This window comes from Salmo salar, chromosome 26 (genome assembly GCF_965601325.2).
Source record: "Salmo salar chromosome 26, fSalSal1, whole genome shotgun sequence".
Lineage (NCBI taxonomy): Eukaryota > Metazoa > Chordata > Actinopteri > Salmoniformes > Salmonidae > Salmo > Salmo salar.
In genome coordinates, this window is record NC_138316.1 from 19353292 (window position 1) to 19375198 (window position 21907).

General features: G+C 44.5%; 1 protein-coding gene across 1 annotated transcript in view; it reads left to right on the forward strand.

Annotated features, from left to right (window-relative positions):
* LOC106587181 (copine-7) overlaps positions 1–18552 on the forward strand; it is a 37974-nt gene extending 19422 nt beyond the window's left edge. The window contains exons 6-16 of the mRNA XM_014175267.3: positions 909–992; positions 1088–1177; positions 1331–1429; positions 1635–1721; positions 2531–2590; positions 3692–3825; positions 11218–11272; positions 12514–12565; positions 12888–13021; positions 17077–17313; positions 17918–18552. Of these exons, the coding sequence (XP_014030742.1) occupies positions 909–992; positions 1088–1177; positions 1331–1429; positions 1635–1721; positions 2531–2590; positions 3692–3825; positions 11218–11272; positions 12514–12565; positions 12888–13021; positions 17077–17313; positions 17918–18091 (1206 nt within the window). The 3' untranslated portion in view covers positions 18092–18552. The remainder of the gene's footprint in view (positions 1–908; positions 993–1087; positions 1178–1330; positions 1430–1634; positions 1722–2530; positions 2591–3691; positions 3826–11217; positions 11273–12513; positions 12566–12887; positions 13022–17076; positions 17314–17917) is intronic.
* The last annotated feature ends 3355 nt before the right edge of the window (positions 18553–21907 follow it).

The window sequence follows — 21907 nt, forward strand, 5'->3', positions numbered from 1 at the left end:
CCTTCTCAAAGGTTTGAATTTAAACTTCTTGAATGTTTAACCTTTTGTTTTCAAGGTACTGGAGAAGTGAGATACGTAGAAAATCTATATAATTGTAGATGGAAAGAGTTGCTGTGACAACAACAGTATGACCAACATGGATCAGGCAATGAAATATCCCCCATTTATTTCTAATACTGTAATGCTGCCTGAAATGCTGTCCAAGGTACTGAACGAACTGCTGGGGGACATTATGGAACTCAGTAGACCGAGCTGGTCAAAGGTATAGGTAACTTAATTAATGGTGCTGATTATATAATTGGTGAGAGCTGTTATTGCTGGACAGTGATTCAATGTTGACAGACAAATGCACTTGTAATGCACGTCAGTCCATCGTTGTCACGGCAAGGGGTTGCCGTGACAACGATATTGGGGGCTACCTCCCTCTCTTTCCTCTCTGGCTGTCCCTGTGGAGCTGTATCAGGCTAATGCAGCGAGAAATGGTGACATTAAATATCTTGTTTTGTGCCCCCCTCTCACTCTCTCACACACTCGTTCTTTCTCCCTCCATTCCTTTCTCTAACACTCTCACACACATACACTACACAATGTACAGAAATACTGTCTGTTGGGCCCTAAACAATCAATTGACCCAAACAAGCTGTAGTTGCTCTCAGCCTTACCTTGAGACTCAATGTCAAATGACTCTTTCACGCCATTTTCCTGATTTGATTTGTCACAGCAGTGAACAATACACCACATGCACAGGCAGGGGACAAGCTGTGTCAAAGTTAACATGATGACATCTGTGTGTGTGTGTGTGTGATTTCAACAACTTGTTTGTTATTTGATTGTCTGAGATAAATGACTACATTAATGGCCCAACCAGAATTAGTGTTTTATGTTTGATTGGTTTGTATATTTGGCAGGATCTCTTCAGTAAGTCAGACCCCTTTTTGGAAATATATCGAATCAACGATGATGGGACGGAACAGCTCGTTCACAGAACTGAGGTAATAGACACATTCATTCCTCCTCTCTGTATCTACCTCTCCTTCTCCATGTGTGGTGAAAGTTATTCATGTCTAATGTGCTCTTGCTGTTGCAGGTAATCAAAAACAACCTGAACCCCGTGTGGGAGCCCTTTAAAGTGTCTCTCATCTCTCTGTGTAGCTGTGATGAGGACAGGAAGCTCAAGGTAAGAAACACAGGAAGTCATAGTGGGATGGTTTAACATTGCTGCTGTGGTATTGATGAATGAAGGAACGGAACTGGTGAATGAAGTAACTTACTGGTGAATGAACAGTCAATATCAGAGGGTTCTGTCTGTCACTGTGTGGTTGTGTCACAGTGCCTAGTCTGGGATTCCGACTCCAGGGGAAAACACGACTTCATCGGAGAGTTTTATGCCACCTTCCGAGAAATGCAGAAAATTGGCGGTGGAAACAAGGTCAGTCGAAAGGAGAGAGAGAGTGGTGTCAGTCACTGTTGAATGTGTGTCACTGATGTGTCACTTATCTCTGACAAAGACAGAAATAGATGAAAGAAATGTCGCGCTGCTGTTCTGTGTTCTGAAAGTCATACCGCAGGTCTGTAGCAGAAGTCACGACTCATAACTGTGTTTCTGTATGTATTGTCTACCTCTTGTGTTGAAGGTCACATGGGATTGCATAAATCCAAAGTACAAACTGAAGAAAAAGAACTACAAAAACTCTGGGGTGGTCATCCTCAGTGATCTGAAGGTTAGAGCCAACCGTTACAGCTCCTGCTCAGCAACTCTCCACTATTGAATACATCGAGAATCATCCCCGTCTCTTTGCTCTACGGTTCTACTCTCTCAGAACATGTACACATAGTGGTGATGAATTAGTACTGCTGGTTTCAGAAATGCGATCAAACTCAGTTCACTGTCCACCCCCGCTACCCAATTCTGTAAATGACTACATCTGTGGGTGGCTGTCACTGTGCTTTCCCCCTATGTTTTTAGTTCGGAGGTCTTTTAAAAATGAAAAGTTTTTTAAATTGCTATAATTGTTTTGGTGTCTCTCAGGCCTATTGTTTAGGCAGCCTATCGTTTGGATAATTTTATTTGGATTCATTAGTTTACTGCGCCCCAGCTCATATGATTGAATCCTCTGCCGCCCCCACTGGGTGTGTGATCTCTAACTGGCATGGAGAGAACACACTGCACATCACAGAGCTGCTGCCTTCATTTACATTTACATTTTAGTCATTTAGCAGACACTCTTATCCAGAGCGACTTACAGTAGTGAATGCATACATTTCATAAATTTTTTTTCTTCCCGCCTTCAGACTAAATGAAATCACCATTCTCCATGTTCATGCTTACTACATAATACTCGTTTTCGAAACAGTGATTGCTACTGAGTAGTGGTTTAATAATAGTTTTAAAATACATACTTGTTCTTTTGTAAATGGAACAGCCATTGGTTAAAACTGGAACTCATCTAAAAACATTGATGAGTACTCTACCAAGTCCGAACCCCCACCCTCTGGGGATTAGTTTAAAAGCTTCCTCTCTGTTCTGCAGCTTCACAGAGTGTATTCCTTCCTCGACTACATCATGGGAGGATGCCAAATCCACTTTACAGTAAGTTGAGCAGCCAATGCATGCACTAGCATGTCATCATCACTTAGCAGCATGGTACAATGCTATGCTAACCTTCAAACGTGTACGATCCACTGACTGCTTACACATTCTATACATGTTAGTGGTTGCTTGCCTTAGTTAAGGTGTTGGAATAGACAATAGGTGTAGTATTTTAACCTGCCTGTGAAATTTAAACCAGTGTTCCATTTCCAGGCTAAGTGCTGTCATCAAGGCCATTGTTTTGATGAAATGCTACATTCTCTAAGTGTGAAACATTACATTCTGCATTTTTTAACTAATTAAACATTACCCTGCTGACTGGCACTTTCCGGTGTGCCCGGATGCTTTTCTCACTGAAGGCTAGCTCCTTAGAAGGATAACTGAGGCAATAATGAATATTAATTTAGGGCAACTGCTATGTTAGGAGCACTGCTTCATTGTTGCATAGACAGCCTTAGGTATCACTTTCCACAGATTAAGAAGTCCTTTGATAATGCACTAATGATGAAAGAAAATACCTGCAGAATATTTGTATGATCATTTCCCTTGTTGAGAAGCTGCAGTTCTCCCTGTGCTCGTATCTTTAGCACTGCTGACGTCAAAGACGTGAAATATCTATGTCCTTTGTCACTCCTTTTTACATGCCCTCAACGCATCCTGCACATATGTTGGTGGTATAAATTGCTCTGAGAACATCTGCGCAATGACTGGACATAAAAATTGAAATTTAACAGACGGCTTCAGCAATGTTCATTTACGTATCTTAGATATTTATGTTTTCACCATATATTATACAGATTCATTTGCGTAAGCAGTTTTGCAAGTCTGCTTGAGGACATGATTGCGATGATGTTACAGTATTTAAGACTTTGTGAGGCCGCTCCCGGGTTGAAAAGTCACTGAGTGACGCAGGTTTCAGACACTTACACAATGGAAGTCAGTTGATTTGTCATAATCTTCCTCTACAGAAACACAAGTTTGACAGAGCACTGTACAGAATAGCCTGCTTCAACACAACCTGCATAGACAGGTAGACCCTAGGTCTAGTGTTTATGGTGTTTGGTTTGTTTACAGTCTTCTATGAATCTGTCATTGCTCTAGGTGGCAATTGACTTCACAGCCTCCAACGGAGACCCACGGAACAGCTGCTCCCTACACTACATCAACCCGTACCAGCCCAACGAGTATCTGAAGGCTTTGATAGCAGTGGGGGAGATCTGTCAGGATTATGACAGGTTAGTCAGCACCATGCCTCTCTGCCCAGCCTCAGTCTGATCTCTCTGTGGGGCTGCTCTCTGTATGTCTATCAATGGGAAATGTAACTTTTTACATTCCATTTGGTAGATGTCTGGTAATGTACCGAGCCAGTGGTTCTACTCCATCTAATTCCCAGCTGTGAGGAGGTAATGAAAATCATGGAACGCTGAAATAGAATAGAATTCAGAGGATTATTTCTACTACTCACTGAAGCATGAGTTGGAAAATGAATGACAGAGTTGAACAATTATTACAATGATAAGGCTTCGATTCAGTCAGATCGAGTGATAACTCACGTTGTTTTGCCGGTGTTGAAGGTGTAACTGCGGTATGAGCCCGCAAATCGGTGAGTGGCTGTTCTTGTGTGTTACAAATCAATCCCTTCCTATTATCCCTACCGCGTTAGAAGTTCAAAACTGCGATAGAAAGTGTGCATGTTTTCATGTTAATTTGGATGGGGATAGGCTATCAGTCTAATCGAGGTGTAGCCAATATAACATCACACATTCGAGTGTCTGAACTTGTAATGTGACTGCATGAACTTCTAACACGGCTGCATGGGATTTGTCCCATATAAAGTCGGGTGTGGTTGTGCTTTAACGCAAGGAGCCGCTTGTGGATTTGACACCGGCAACAAACAAAAAAAAGTAATTTTCACGCATTAATTAAATTAAGGTCCACCTGCAATTCTCATGCCCACTGCTAATACTTTCATTAAATCCCTATAGTTCCACCTTACTAGGAGGAAATTAGAGCAAACAAATTGCCTTTACACAGACATTAGCAATGCATGAGGAGGCCCTGGGGAAATCTCAGATGAAGTTGCTTGGAGGCAGAATCAGTGTTTGAGATGAGGCTGGACTGCTTAGATTTACTGCTGCCTCTGCTGTTTCTGCTGCTGTTGTTGGAATGGGCACAAAGCGAGATGGTTCCAAGTGCAGTAGACAGCAGGTCTTGTTCCGTCCGTGGTGGCGGATGCAGCATTTCCTCTGTCCTGTGGTGCTCACTGCACCCTGTGATATCCTATTCTGTCTCAGCCTGGCAAAGACTGCCTGTGCCTGGCGGAGCGGCCAAATCCCCCTCCACGGCTGGCAGGGGATCATTACCCCGATCCAGAGGAGAGGACACCCAACCTGGCGCAGTGGCACAGCAGGATTAGCAGAGGCAGGGAGGGACAGTAGCAGGATGGGGCAGAGGAGAGGCAACAGCAGAGCCATAGGCAGAAGTGGAGAGATGGCAGAAGAAGGATGCACAGGCCTCTCAAGGGTTTGTGGAGATAATGGTTTCAATGGCTGGGGAGAGTTGGAGAGACAGACTGTATATTTTAATTTGTGTGTGTGGTCACATGACTTTCTGTATACTGTATTTGTTAAGGATATGTCATTGACTGGTTATTATATTATTGTTACACTCCTCATTTATAAATGACTAATTCAATATTTATTCAATATACACCAGGGCTATCGGAAGCAGTCTTGTCAGACACTGGTTAATTAGAAACAAATGATTTCGAATTTGGTCTATTTTAAAGGAAAGATCCTCTTGTCTGTCGGCACATAGCCAAATGACGAATTACACTGTGAGTCATGCCAGTGTTGGCTCCTCTTGAATGTGTGGAGAACGTTGGCTATCTAATTAAAGAATACAAGAAATGACTCTAGAACAGCAGAAGACCTGTTGGAGAGACACAAACTCTAACTACCTGGAAAAGAGATGTGTAGGTAGCTAACTCAGTTTGATGTTGGGTGTCACAAACATGCCTTTAGGTGTTGCGCCTACATTACATATTGTGGGTTATCTCCTCCCACATCAGGCTGTTATTCAGGTGCACAACGTGGGCATGCGGGCCTCTTGTGGGGAACATCAGGTGATGTGTGATCACATTTACACAGTAGGAGCTGGATTAGGAGCCGGGCACCTTTTGCTCTGAGTGGGAAGTGGCTGGTTATCCTACTGAGAGGGGAACAGGGTTCAGTGAAGACACCCGCCTGCAAGATCCGCTCTCACACCATGTCACGTGGAAGTGAAAAAGAGGCGCCAACATGGAGCCCACACATTGGTGCCATCCTCATTAACAGGCCTGTGAACAGCCTTACATTTGGCTCTCCCACTCTTCTTATTGGTGTCACGTGGAAATATGGCTGTCTACCAGGGTGGTAGTCCTCCACAGCATAGCAGTCTGTGAAACATAATTAGTTCTCTACTTGGGACTTATCACTTAGTACAGGCATGTGCTACTTAAGAAAAGACTTGAGGAAACTCGACACAGAGGCAGACCACTACTCCACACACACTGAACCAACCTGTAGGTTGTGATGTTTATTCCAGGCTCAATTGGAAAAGGCATAAGAATCCTAAAACGTTGAGCACAATCAAAGGGAATATGTATACCACTACACAGAAAGGCTACTTCCCAGAGAATGTCTATTTTATCTGGGGAAACCATAGTCAGACATGAAAGCCAGTTTCTTTCACTCTCTGTCTGTGCTCGGGAACTTGTGGCACCTCTACATTTTCTCAAACACCAGGTTCTATTCCCACAAAGTATTAAACTGACTGATAGAACAGAGAAGCACCAAGCATCAGAACTAAGTAGCAGTGGCTCCAGTGGAAGTATTTGTACAGCCTCTTCTCTTGATACTACAGGAGCTTTGAAACATATTGACTACATTTGCGTCAGAGAAGAAAAGTACAATAAATCGCTGAGGCAACTTTGAGAAGTTGTTTCAGGTCGATCTCGCCGTTATATTAAAATGATAAGTCTGATGTATTGTAATTGTAATGGTCGTCGTACGTAGAGGACCAAGGCACAGCGGGTTGAGTGCTCATAATGACTTTTATTGAACACAAACAAAAACAAAACAAGAAAACGATCGAACGAACAGGATTGCAGGCTAAAACACACAGCTATGCAACCACATAAAACAAATACCCCCTGCCACGTCCTGACCAAACTACAATAACCAATAATCCCTTATACTGGTCAGGATGTGACAGTACCCCCCCCCCCCCCCAAAGGTGCAGACCCTGGATGCACCTCACACAAAAAGAAACCCCCCAAACAAAAGGGAGGGTGGCTGCCGTCACCGACGGTTCCCGTGCTACACCCCCCCTCCCCATTCCTCCTACTGTGGAGGTGGCTCTGGCCTTAGTCCACCACCTAACCTGTCCACCCTCGCTGAATACCTCTGGCTGAGGTGCGTCGCTGTAGACCTCGGGCTGAAGCACTTCGCTGTAGACCTCAGGCAGAAGGACGATTCTGGGAGCTCCGGACTGTAGGGCGACTCTGGGAGCTCCGGACTGTAGGGCGACTCTGGGAGCTCCGGACTGTAGGGCGACTCTGGGAGCTCCGGACTGTAGGGCGACTCTGGGAGCTCCGGACTGTAGGGCGACTCTGGGAGCTCCGGACTGTAGGGCGACTCACTCGGTTCCGGACTGTAGGCCGACTCACTCGGTTCCGGACTGTAGGCCGACTCACTCGGTTCCGGACTGTGGGCCGTCTCACTCAGTTCCGGGCTGTGGGCCGTCTCACTCGGTTCCGGACTGTGGGCCGTCTCACTCGGTTCCGGACTGTGGGCCGTCTCTCTTGGTTCCGGACTTTGGGCCATCTCTAGACGGGGCACTGTCGCCGGACACTCTGGACGGGGCACTGTCGCCGGACACTCTGGACGGGGCACTGTCGCCGGACACTCTGGACAGGGCACTGTCGCCGGAAGCTCTGGACGGGGTACTGTCGTCGGAAGCTCTGGACGAGGTACTGTCGTCGGAAGCTCTGGACGGGGTACTGTCGTCGGAAGCTCTGGACGAGGTACTGTCGTCGGAAGCTCTGGACGGGGACTGCGCACTGAAAGCCTGGTGCGTGGGGCTGGTAGTGGAGATACCAGACTGGAGACACTCACCCCAAGGCTAGTGCGAGGAGGAACAGGACGAGTTGGACTGGGCTGACGCACTGGAGGCCTGGTGCGTGGGGCTGGTACTGGAGATGCCAGACTGGATACACGCACCCCAAGGCTAGTGCGAGGAGGAACAGGACGAGTTGGACTGAGCTGACGCACTGGAGGCCTGGTGCGTGGTGCTGGCTTAGGAGACGCCAGACTGGATACACGCACCTCAGGGCTAGTGCGAGGAGGAACAGGACGAGTTGGACTGAGCTGACGCACTGGAGGCCTGGTGCGTGGTGCTGGCTTAGGAGACGCCAGACTGGATACACGCACCTCAGGGCTAGTGCGAGGAGCGGGAATAGGATACACTGGGCCGTGAAGGCGCACTGGCGGTCTTGAGCGCAGTACTGGCACCAACCTTACTGGCTGGATGCCCGCTTCCCCCTGGCAAATGCGGGGCGCTGGCACCGCGCACACCGGCCTGTGAATGCTCGGCCTCGACGCCGTGCGCATCACCCCATAGCACGGGGCCTGACCAGTAACAAGCTGCCTCCGATCAGCACGGGGAGTTGGCTTGGGGCTTAACCCTGGCCCAGCCAAACTACCCGTGTGCCCCCCCCCCCCCCCCATTTTTTTTGGGGGGGGGCTGCCTCTCATGCATCCTACGTTGGGCCCGCTCTTCGCTCCACTTTTGCCGTTCCTCCCTCGCTGTCTCCACCTGTTTCCATGGCAGGGTCTTGTCCCCTGCCATTACCTCCTCCCATGTCCAAAATGTCCTCCACTCCCTTCTCTCCCTGGCCCAGGATCCTTCCTCTTCCTGGGCCCGCTGCTTGGTCCGTTGGTGGTGGGAAGTTCTGTAACGGTTGTCGTACGTAGTGGACCAAGGCACAGCGGGTTGAGTGCTCATAATGACTTTTATTGAACACAAACAAAAACAAAACAAGAAAACGATCGAACGAACAGGATTGCAGGCTAAAACACACAGCTATGCAACCACATAAAACAAATACCCCCTGCCACGTCCTGACCAAACTACAATAACCAATAACCCCTTATACTGGTCAGGACGTGACAGTAATGAGCTTTCTGTTTGGACAAAACACCACGGACTAGATAGAATAGAAAGATACAAGACAAACAACATCAGTATGTCAAAGATAGCTATTCAAGGCAGCGATATCAGACATCAGTGGTTGAGTAGTTTGAATTGTATTATAGAACTTGAAACTGGCTTTGCCACCGCCGAGCAGAGAGTATGTTGTAGGCCCATTTCTCATTCGCCCATTGTGATGGATCTCCCTTGCATTACAGACAATAATTAAGAAAACTATCCGCCCAACGTGACCCTGCATGCAGTTTATTCACTCATTTGTCATGATTTGCTGTCAGAGAAAATGTGTTTTCGGCACGTTGTGTTGCAGCCAATTTTGTTCTCGTACACCTCCATTGCTCCTGCAGGTTATTCCTGTCCTTTCTCCTGGATAGCGCTGTCCTGTGGGATTCATTAAAAGCAGGATTAGCCATTGACAGAATCTGCGTAAATCTCCCCATGGAGGGTGGTGGGAGAGAGGAGGTCCACTTTCCCCTTTTTTTAAGGAGTTGAGGATTAATTAAGGACCAAAGTGTTGATGGAGGGAACAAAAAAGAGAGCATTTCTATAATTCAACTGGGGGCAGAGAGAGAAATCACATCTGCTGCTTTCCTTCATGGATCCAAGATGTTTTACCAGCTCTCTTTTCCCTGGGTTGATAGAAAGGGAAAGGGAAAGGGGGATACCTAGTCAGTTGTACAACTGAATGCATTCAACTGAAATGTGTCTTGTCTTTAAACCAACCCCTCTGAATCAGAGAGATGGGGCTTTGAGTTTCTGTGCTTAGAGGGCAGTCTGAGCATCTTCCTCTAATGGACAGAACGGAGTCTGTGTGTCTGTCTGTGCCTGTGCGTGTGTCTGTGCGTGCCCTCGTGTATTACTAGGCCTGCTAGAGCAAAGGACTATGGTTTTGGGGATGACGTTCCAAATGTGTTGTACTGTACATCCACCAAGCCCAATTTGATTTAAAAAATAAATATAATTTTGATTGGCTTGCTTGTTAGATGCTCCACTGTCAGTCTTTAGAGAGAAAAGAATGAGCAGCTGTAAGAAAACTGTGAATATCGGGGATGGCAGCAACCTTTGCGCATTTGGCAACCAGTTGCCTTTGTAGGGGCCTTGGTTGTGCGGACAGCTTCTCTCTTTCTCATGAGAGAGCGGCATCCTGAGAGAGTATACCATCTCCTGAGACAGAGGAAGCCCAATTGAAGATGACCATGTTTAGCACAGAGATGATCATTCTTAATTCCCAAGGGTGGATGATGAGACCAGAAGGGTTTTATCATCTGTTTTTCCATTATTTTTTTATATGCTGGAAAACGTATCAATCAGCCAGAGATGGGATATTAAAGTTTAGAGTAAAGGGAACCCTTTAGTTGTCTCTAATGAGGGCTTACAGGCAAATCTTCAATTGAATGCTTATTACTTCCTGCTTTAGTGTTCCCAGCCCATGTCATCACTCTCTCCCCTTCCTGCTGCAGTAAATACATTAAAACAGCTCCTTTCAAATGCTGATGACTGAAACCAAGATGTTATTATGGAGACGTTCATTCAGATTGCCACGGTGCTCGAGAATCCACTTTTTTTTCTACATGAACGCAATGTCCTGATAGCAGAGACAAAATCATGTATTTAGGCAGTATTACTAATGTGATGGAAAAGAAGCTAACACAGCCCAGCACACATGTTCACAGTGCCATGGATTGGAGAGTGATAGATACACACATTCCCTGTCAGAGAGAGAGAGCTGTAACTCACTAATCATTCAATCTCATATTTGAATCCTTTCTTCAACCCTCTCTTTTTGCCGTTGCACTAAGAGAACTCGTTTTTTGTTTCTTGTCTCGGCTCGCATACTGCTCAGTGAGCCCCACAGCTCACCGTGTGATGAGATCTACTGTATGTCTAGTGGTATTTCCCAGCAAGCATTGCTTCTGTCCTACTGTGTCTTACACTCTCATTCTCCCCCACAGTTCCTGCTTTCATTCCTGTAGTGCAGTGCCCTCCTGACAAAGAGTAATGCATTCAGTATGGCAGAGCATATTCTACTACATCAGCTCATCATATTAGAATGATACCGATAATGATGTGGTGAATACAGCAATTGTGACCACACAATTACCACTTAGTGGCAGAGAGTAACAGAATCTCACCCCATAGGTGCAAACTGACAGCTGGAACATAGAAGCAGTTCTTAAATTGCCATTTTAGTGTCCTAACTGGTTAAATTGTAAACAAGTCTTAAAAGGAGGGATTTGCAGTGTATTTTTTTCTGTGTGAAAGAGATAAATTACAGTAATGTTCTCAACAAGTATCTTCCATTTGATCAGTGACAGTGTATTCTCTATTGTAACAGTGACAACAGTATTATTGTATGATTGATTTACTTTACATTTTAGTGACAAAAGATTTTCCGCCTTGGGATTTGGTGCCAGAATTCCACCCAATTATGAGGTGAGTATTATCTTGTTTAGTTGTTATAATATTTCCCCCCACTGCTTATTTTCACTCCATCCTCTCTCCTCTTGGTATTTGCCCATGCCCTGAGTCTATATATTGAACGGGCTGATTGCCCTATATCCTGACACCATTCGTCACTCTGTCAAAATCTCACATTTCAAATTTATAATTGAGTTTATTTTTATTCACAAGCCCCTTCTCTGGAAATACCAACCTGTCCCTGAGAAAATAACATGTTCTGGGGAATTAGAATAATGGCAAGCAGGCAGTGTGGAGCAAGGCTCCTTGGTGTTGATGGCCACTTGTCAGAAGGTTTCAGGAGCGAGAGAGGGGCGTTGTTTTAGCAGATTTGGCATGGAGAACAGAGATCTGGCTGTTTTAACTAGCACCCTGGGGAGAGGGTTTGAAGTGCCCCCACACACACACACACACCACACACACACACACACACACACACACACACACACACACACACAACGCTTTCAGAGACACATACACCACTTCCATCGACACACACACACACACACACACACACACACATCGCTTTCAGACACAGACTGCTTCCAGAGATGGAGAGTCACAGGCACACTGAAGTACTGGCAGGTCAACAGACAGAGAAAAGATCAAATAAGGCTATCAGGGTCTGCTTCTGTTCTGTTCTGTTCTGTTCTGTTCTGTTCTGTTCTGTTCTGTGCGTTGGCTTATAAATAGTCTTGCCTACTGTAAGTTCTGTAATTATGGCTTAATGACATCTGTCTTGTCAAAGGTACATACACTGGACCAAAAAGACTGTTGTTTTGATAGGATAGAAAAATGCCACATCTGAACACTTTCTGTACCCCAGGCTGCTAAAATGCTCCAAAACCAAATCTGTAAATTCTGTATTGTTGCTGTAGAATAGTCCAAGAGCCCAAAGCTGTTGTATTTACCGAAAATAGTAAAAGCTCTCAAAAGGCTGTGTGGCTATGGCTTTGTTCAGTTAGGTAACTGGACCACTTAGTATCAGGAACAGGGTCATTCTCATACTCAAAGTAAGCTTTATGTGGACTTATGGTCCTATATTTTCATTTATTCCACCGCTACTCCAGACATTCAAAAGATCATAAAATGTGGACTGAAATAAATGAGTGTCCTTGAAGACCCCAGTTGTATTTCGAATGAGGCATAGGGATTTTGTGTCTACACTAATTTCCAGTACAACAGTGTCTGACCTTGTTTTATTTCCCAACAAACAGGTGTCCCATGACTTTGCCATCAATTTCAACCCAGAGGACGATGAATGTGAAGGTAACAGAGATGAAGCCTCCTCTGGGTACCTTATACTTCTGAACATCTCAGCAGCTCTGCCCGACCCTCCATCAATCTCTACCGCTGACATTTTACGATGAAAAATGTGCATACTGGATAGCATGTGGAGCTTGAGAGTGTTTTCCCCGCTCTCAGAATCCATCTTTAATGGACACAGAGCACTACAAATGTACATTTCAGTAATACTTTGTCCCTTAGTTATTTTGCTCCAGCCCACCTGTCTCCCTCCTTTCCTTCCTCAATGTGCTACTTTAAAGGTGTGTACCCACAGTCGAACGTCTGTGTTTGTGTGTGTGATCAGAGATTCAGGGGGTGGTGGAGGCCTACCAGAACTGCCTGCCTAAGATCCAGCTGTATGGCCCCACCAATGTCTCTCCCATCATCAGCAGGATAGCCAAGCTGTCAGCAGGAGAGGAGACCATCAAAGATGCCTCAGTAAGTGTCCCTTTACTGCTGTAATGGAGTGATGTACAGTACAGGCCTGTATGATATGTAGAAAAATAAAAATGTCCATAACTGATATCCCACCCATTGAGCCTCCTTGGATGAGCTGTCCCAGGCTCAGCTCAGCTTTTACACAATTAATACCAGTCTGCCAAGACAGACCATGTAGGTGTATGATTGTGTAGAAATTAATAACATGATAGTGATGTCATTCACTATTAAATGTTTTTGTCTAATTAAGTGATAATTCCCTAGAAGCCGTGTTTGGAGGATATTGGCACGGGTGTTAGTCTCGGGCCTGCAAACGGTGCCAATATATCCGCCAAACACCGTATTTGAGGGAATTATAACTTTTGTACAATGGGATACCAACAATTTCAAATAATGAGACATATTTCCATAATTTTGTAAAATTTATTCATACTATTTCGTCCTTTCACAAGATAGTCCCGACACAAATCTAGGATTGCTACCCAAGCCGGCTGGCTCAGTTGCCGGAGACACGACCCAGTCTTTAGTCTATTGACATTTGTTCTAAATGTTCCGTTGTCATGCTGACTGGCAACGTTCTTATCCCCTTATTGCTGGCTAGCCAACTTGGGCTAACAGTCACAAACAGTGCAGCCAGAATGACAAAAGTAGCTGCATTTGTTTATTTAAACTGTTTTCTAGTGACATTTGGATACAGCCATACCAATGAGCGATTTCGCCTGGCATAGAACATTTGCTCTCTCACCAGTACACTGTTTGGAGGAGCTAGCTAACAACACAGCTAGCACAATTACTTCAAACTGAAACTGGAAAGACAAATGTAAACGATGTACGCTGAGAGTCGGGAAGCAAGTTCAGGGAGTGAATACATTTAATAAATGACAATACAGCGCACCGACATGGAACAGGAACAATGACGACTGGGGAAGAAACCAAAGGGAGTGACATATGTAGGGCAGGTAATCAGGGAGGTGATGGAGTCCAGGTGAGTGTCATTATGCGTTGATGCGCATAACACTGGTGACAGGTGTGCGCCGTAACGAGCAGCCTGGTGACCACAGACAGCAAGGTTTATACAAATCTCTGCTGTTGAAAACCAAATACTAGTCTAAAAGAAATGGGAGATAATGTCTAGATGCTTTTTACAGTGGAGATTAAGTTTATAAATTGCTTGGCTGGGCTGATGAGACAGTGGATTGCGCGGTGAGATGGAACAGTAAATAGGCATTTCATAGATTTAGCCGGTGGTAACTTGTGAAATAGACACCGGCAGGAACTCGATTTTAACCAATCAGCATCCAGGATTAGACCAACCCATTGTATAAATCTATTATAATTTATTGAGGTTCTGCATAAGCACCTTTTTAATATCTCTCAATGAAGCGCGGTAAGGATTGAGTTAACAAGAATGCCCAAGGCCTTTTAATATCAATGTGTTCCTACATTAGTTTGCCCTCTGGCTATTCCCATTACATTTGAAACTTTTCCATCATTCTGGCCGTTTCTTCTCCTTTGTCCTTGTACTGATCTTCATTTATTATTCAATCATCCCTTCTTCTTCTGATCAGTAAATGAGACCAAAGGATCGATGCAAAAATAATTCAGGGCATGAGTTAAAACTGCAGCCGGGGCACTTTAATCCCTAAGGACTCATGGGGCATCTGAGAGGAGAATACATAGGAATAGGATGATACCCAGTCAGTTAGGAAAGCTAAGGCTAGCTTTTTCAAAAAGAAATTTGCTTCCTATAGCACTAATTCCAAAAAGTTTTGGGACACTGTAAAGTCCATGGAGAATAAGAGCACCTCCTCCCAGCTGCCCACTGCATTGAGGATAGGAAACACTGTCACCACCGATAAATCTACGGTAATCGATAATTTCAATAAGCATTTTTCTACGGCTGGCCATGCTTTCCATCTGGCTACCCCTACCCCGGCCAACATCTCAGCACCCCCTACAGCAACTTGCCCAAGCCCCCCCCCCCCCCCCCCCCCCCCCCCGCTTCTCCTTCACCCAAATCCAGACAGCTGATGTTCTGAAAGAGCTGCAAAATCTGGATCCCTACAAATCAGCTGGGCTAGACAATCTAGACCCTCTGTTTCTAAAATGATCAGCCGAAATTGTTGCAACCCCTATTACTAGCCTATTCAACCATTCTTTCATATTGTCTGAGATCCCCAAAGATTGGAAAGCTGCCACGGTCAAGAATCCCACCGTATCTTCTCCACTATCCAATATGGTTTCCAAGCTGGTCATAGGTGCACCTCAGACACGCTCAAGGTCCTAAACGATATCATAACCGCCATCGATGAAAGACAGTACTGTGCAGCCGTCTTCATCGACCTGGCCAAGGGTTTCGACTCTGTCAATCATCGCATTTTTATCGGCAGACTCAACAGCCTTGGCTTCTCAAATGACTGCCTTACCTGGTTCACCAATTACTTCTCAGATAGAGTTCAGTGTGTCAAATCGGAGGGCCTGTTGTCCGTCTCTATGGGGGTGACACAGGGTTCAATTCTCGGGCCGACTCTTTTCTCTGAATATATCAATGATGTCACTCTTGCTGCTGGTGATTCTCTGACCTACCTCTACGCAGTCGACACCATTCTGTATACATCTGGCCCTTCTTTGGACACTGTGCTAACAAACCTCCAAACGAGCTTCAATGCCAAGCAACACTCCTTCCGGGGCCTCCAACTGCTTTTAAATGCTAGTAAAACTAAGTGCATGCTCTTCAACCGATTGCTGCCCGCACCCTCTGGACTGTTCTGACCTAGAATATGTGGACAACTACAAATACCTAGGTGTCTGGTTAGACTGTAAACTCTCCTTCCAGACTCACATTAAGCATCTCCAATCCAAATTTAAATCTAGAATTGGCTTCCTATTTTGCAACAAAGCCTCCTTCACTCATGCTGCCAAACATACCCTCGTAAAACTGACTATCCTACCGATCCTTGACTTCGGGCGATGTTATTTATAAAATAGCCCCCAACACTCTACTCAGCAAACTGGATGTAGTCTATCACAGTGCCATCCATTTTGTCACCAAAGCCCCATATACTACCCACCACTGTGACCTGTATGCTCTCGTTGGCTGGCCCTGACTACATATTCTTTGCCAAACCCACTGGCTCCAGGTCATCTATAAGTCTTTGCTAGGTAAAGCCCCACCTTATCTCAGCTCACTGGTCACCATAGCAACACCCACCCTTAGCACGCGCTCCAGCAGGTATATTTCACTGGTCATCCCCAAAGCCAACACTTTGGCCACCTTTCCTTCCAGTTCTCTGCTGCCAGTGACTGGAACGAATTGCAAAAATCACTGAAGCTGGAGTCTTATATCTCCCTCTCTAACTTTAAGCATCAGCTGTCAGAGCAGCTTACCGATCACTGTACCTGTACACAGCCAATCTGTAAATAGCACACCCAACTTTCTCATCCCCATATTATTACTTACCCTCTTGCTCTTTTGCACCCCAGTATCTCTACTTGCACATCATCTGCACATCTATCACTCCAGTGTTAATGCTAAATTGTAATTATTTCACCTTTATTGCCTACCTCCCTACTCTTCTACGTTTCCACACACTGTACATAGATTTTTAATATTTTTTTTCTATTGTGTTATTGACTGTACGTTTGTTTGGTTGTAACTCTGTGTTGTTGTTTTTGTCACACTGCTATGCTTTATCTTGGCCAGGTCGCAGTTGTAAATGAGAACTTGTTCTCAACTGGCCTACCTGGTTAAGTAAAGGTGAAATAAAAATTATAAATAAATAAAAAATACACTTATAGACCTCATATGTAAAATTCTTAGGCAAATGTAGGATATCTGTAGATGTTGAGGATTTTCTCATTCATATTGATATCCTGCAGGGAGAGAGAGGTGTTGATGGGACTAGAGATGAATACATAATTACTTTTCTCAGTGTTTCTCAGTCAGATTTCAGAGGATAACGTGTTACACACAGACAAACCAAGGGCACTGAAGTGTGTGGTGACAAAAGGTTAGCACGCAACCGCAACCCTCTCCTCTTTCCTCTCACCTCCAGCGTTACCACATCCTGCTGATCCTCACGGACGGCGTGGTGACAGACATGGCAGACACACGCGAGGCCATCGTGCGTGCCTCCTACCAGCCCCTGTCCATCATCATCGTTGGCGTGGGCAATGCAGACTTCACAGACATGCAGATCCTGGATGGGGATGACGGGGTGCTGCGCTCGCCCAAAGGAGAGCCCGTCCTCAGGGACATTGTGCAGTTTGTGCCCTTCAGAGACTTCAAAACGGTCAGTATTGCCTTCCTTCCCTTCCTCATTCTATACCTCCATCCCTCCACCTTCCCTACCTCCCTCTACTCTGCTAGTCATATTCCAACCAAGCCAAAAGAACAGAGGGGCTCCAAGGTCTCAAACTGCAGTACTTTTTATAATAGCGATGCTGGCGGCCATTAAGTCTCACAGTGTGACCTCCAAAGCCCCTTCAGTAATAGCATTACCCTCCAATGGGGCTTTGAAGACATGCTAACAGCCAGGCAGCCTCTCCTCTGCTGGCCTTGCCAGTGCTACAGATGGAGGAGCTTCAGAAAATCCTCCTAAGGAAATCATTTTTGTCACCAGGAAAGAAAATCCATTAATTTAGAAAAGCAATGATGAAAAATGCAAAGAATGCCTTGATATGATTTGTCTGTGCTCCCCAAAGCCCTCTTTCCTTTTGACCGCTGCCCAAACAACAGAAAACACAAATCACTCTTTCCATTCTTCCTTTGTTAGGTTAAAAATCAATTTGCCTAGAGTTTCATTGGATTTAGGTGCCACTGAAAATGATTGCTTTAACCCTTTGGGGTCTTGTGCCAGAACTGTCCAGACTAAAGCTGTGTTCTATTTTTTACAGGCCTCGCCTGCTGCCTTGGCCAAATGTGTCCTGGCGGAGGTGCCCAACCAGGTGGTGGAGTACTACAGTCACAAGGCCATCTGCCCCATGCCGCCTGTCCCATCATGTGACTCTCCCACCTCCCTTGCCAACACCCCTACAGAATCACTGCCAGCAGTGGGGACCACGGCCTGACCACATCTCAGTCCGGCAGAGAGAGAGAGAGAGAGGGTGCAGATCGCTGCTCTGGACCAAGAACCATGGTCATTAATATTAGTGTTGTTATCATTCCTTTTTCATTCGTACAGTGTTCACACACAGACTGGAAACTGAAACCTTTGGATTGTTTTCTCTCTCCGTTCGGATCATGTCCCTCTGCCTGGCTGTGCATCCATCTGCCTGTTCAGCATGATGCTGGAGGATGCATGCAGGTGAATCCCTCCCAGAGTTGATCAACTATGGTCACAGGCTCTCTGTCGCCTTCTTCCCTGATACTGGCACCTCGGCCCTCAGCTGATTTTTTTTTAATGACTTTCAAGGCTCTCCAAGGCTTCAGTCTGCTTCTCTTCTGTGTCCATTTTGCTCTGCTGTGTCACTCTTAAGTCTTACTGCCCATCACTGGTATTGTCTGAAGAGCCTGTCAACTGAAGGATTGGGGGGGGTCTAAACATATCAAAACATATCTTTCAATTAGGAGGAAAGAGATTCAGGTAACACTTTATTTTACTTTTCCGACATGATGCCTGCACAGAAAAGGTAATCACATACAGTACCAGTCAAAGGTTTGCACACACTGTAAGGTTCTGGGTGTAGCTGGCGCAGAGGAGTCAGGCACAGGACAGCAGAGATGAGTAACACAAAGAACTTTACTCAAAATATCCAAATACATGAAGTAATACCAAGCCCACAAACATCGGACCGAACTTACAATAAAACAATCCCCCCAAAAAACCAGAGGGTTAAGTAATGAACATGTAATTGGGGAATTGAAACCAGGTATGTAAAACAAAGACAAAACAAATAGAAAATGAAAAGTGGATCGGCGATGGCTAGAAGGCCGGTGACATCGACCGCCGCCCCGAACAAGAAGAGGGACCGACTTCGGCGGAAGTCGTGACACACACCTACTCATTCAAGGGTTTTTCTTTATTTGTACTATTTTCTACATTGTAGAATAATAGCGAAGACGTCAAAACTATGAAATAACACATGAAATCATGAAATAACCAAAAAAGTATTAAACAAATCAAATCAAAATATATTTAATATGTTATATTCTTCAAAGTAGCCACCCTTTGCCTTGATGATAGCTTAGCACACTCTTGGCTTTATCTCAACCAGCTTCATGAGGTAGTCACCTGGAATGCATTTCAATTAACAGGTGTGCCTTGTTAATTTGTGGAATTTCTTTCCTTCTTAATGTGTTTGAGTCAATAAGTTGTGTTGTGACAAGGTAAGGGTGGTATACATTTACATTTACGTCATTTAGCAGACGCTCTTATCCAGAGCGACTTACAAGTTGGTGCATTCACCTTATGATATACAGGAGATAGCCCTATTTGGTAACAGACCAAGTCCATATTATTGCAAGAACAACTCAAATAAGCAAATAGAAATGACAGTCCATCATTACTTTAAGACATGAAGGTCAGTCAATCCGGTAAAATTGCAGTCGCAAAAACCATCAAGAGTTAACTGCACTTCAGATTGCAGCCCAAATCAATGCTTCACAGAGTTCAAGTAACAGACATCTAAAACAAAACACTGTTCAGAGGAGACTGTGTAAATCAGGCCTTCATGGTCGAATTGCTGCAAAGAAACCACTACTAAAGGACACCAATATTAAGAAGAGACTTGCTTGGGCCAAGAAACACTAGCAATGGACATCAGACCGGTGGAAATTTGGCATTTGAGATTTTTGTTTCCAACCACTGTATTTGTGAGAAGTAGGTGAAAGGATGATCTCTGCATGTGTGGTTCCCACCGTGAAGCATGGAGGAGGAGGTGTGATGGAGTGGGGGTGCTTTGCTGGTGACACTGGCAGTGAATTATTTAGTATTCAAGGCACACTTAACCAGCATGGCGACCACAGCATTCTGCAGCGATACGCCATCCCATCTGTGTTGCGCTTAGTGTGACTATCATTTGTTTTTCAACAAGAGAATGACCCAACACACACCTCCAGGCTGTGTAAGGGCTATTTGACAAAGGAGAGTGATTGAGTGCTGCATCAGATGACCTCGCCTCCACAATCACCCGACCTCAACCCAATTGAGATGGTTTGGGATGAGTTGGACCGCAGAGTCAAGGAAAAGCAGCCAACAAGTGCTCAGCATATGTGGACACTCCTTCAAAAGCATTCCTCATGACAGCAAAGCTGTCATCAAGGCAAAGGGTGGCTACTTTGAAGAATCTAAAATCTAAAATATATTTTGATTTGTTTAATACTTTTTGGGTTACTACATGATTCCATATGTGTTATTTCATAGTTTTGATGTCTTCACTATTATTCTACAATGTAAAAAATAGTAAAAATAAAGAAAAACCCTTGAATGAGTAGGTGTGTCCAAACTTTTGACGGGTACTGTACATGCAAACTTGACATTTTGTAACATGACTCACACTAATATTATGTTACAGTTTTAAAGCTTAGTGATTTATTACAGATTAAGAGATGTGACGTACATACATGTTATGTCAATCTCCAGTTTATAATAACCTTATGCAGGCATTATGGCAGAGCATTCAAATAAAATGTTACAGAAGTGTATACATGATAAATAAGTCAACAAATATAAACAAATATATGTACAGTGTAAATGAATGATAAAGTTCCACATCAAGATAAATCAGATCTTTTTCATGCCCATTACCTCCATATGAAGCATACCTTAGGGATTTATTTTTTTCTCACCCTGACCTATCTGGAGCCTTAGCCAGTTACTTTTCTTAACTGAATTAATGAGGAACATTTTAAATGGGTCTCTTCATGGTGTTTGTATCACAAGGCTGTACGATATTGTAGGTCTTTAAAAAGAAATCTTATTCCAATGAGATAACCCTGCATCTCATTACTCATGTGAAAGACCTCACTGCACTGTCTAGTAAAGAATCTAAATACGGTGGAATTGATATGATTTCTATTGTTTGACGAGTGCAAATGTCACAGGAGTACACTTTGACATTAATGAGAAAAGGCCAGAGAGTGGGATCATGGCCTTGTATTCATATTGACTTGTTTGGATGAGATGCTGCTGACTTATGGTAAGCAGCTTTACATCCACATTCCTCCATGATTAATATGTACTGTAACAATTTTTTTCCCTTTAGGAACTATTTTGTTCTCTCTGTTGACACTTTGACTTGTTGATTGTATAAATCATGGGTAAGAAGTCTTGCACATAGTTCCATAAACTTCTGCTAAAAATTCTACTGACGTAGTTTAGGTGCATCAGGTCAGATATGATGCAAACAGAGGTAACCTAGTCACTGAAATTGTATTATTTTGTCTGCCCATATTTTGACATACACTAAGAATAACACCTAAAAACAGGTTGCATTCAGTATAAAGATTGCAAATGTTTGCTCATAATGGAGAAATACCATGAAAATTACATCACAGTTGTCTGGGATATTGTAAAACTGGCTCTAATCCTTATCAGTACCTTTCTCTGGACAGTGACAACCACATGCAGGCTGGAATTCAATTGAACCCGTAGATGGTCAATTAGCATAATCTGGGTTTCTAGATTTTGATGCCAGTCCGTGCCATTGCCTCTGTCTCCTTTGTTGATGCGACTTTGTAATTATCAAGTTCACTTTGGCTTCTCCCTCAATACTTGCATCTCTCCCAGATGGCCCATGTGGTCTTATGTACATAACTGTGGCTAAACTCCCTGGTACAGTGCTCCTGTGTGCTGTGCTCTGGGCTTCTTTGAAGAACAGTGAGTGTGTATCTGTCACTAAGGACCACAAACTTCGGCTTATTGATTCAGGACACCCAGATCTGGA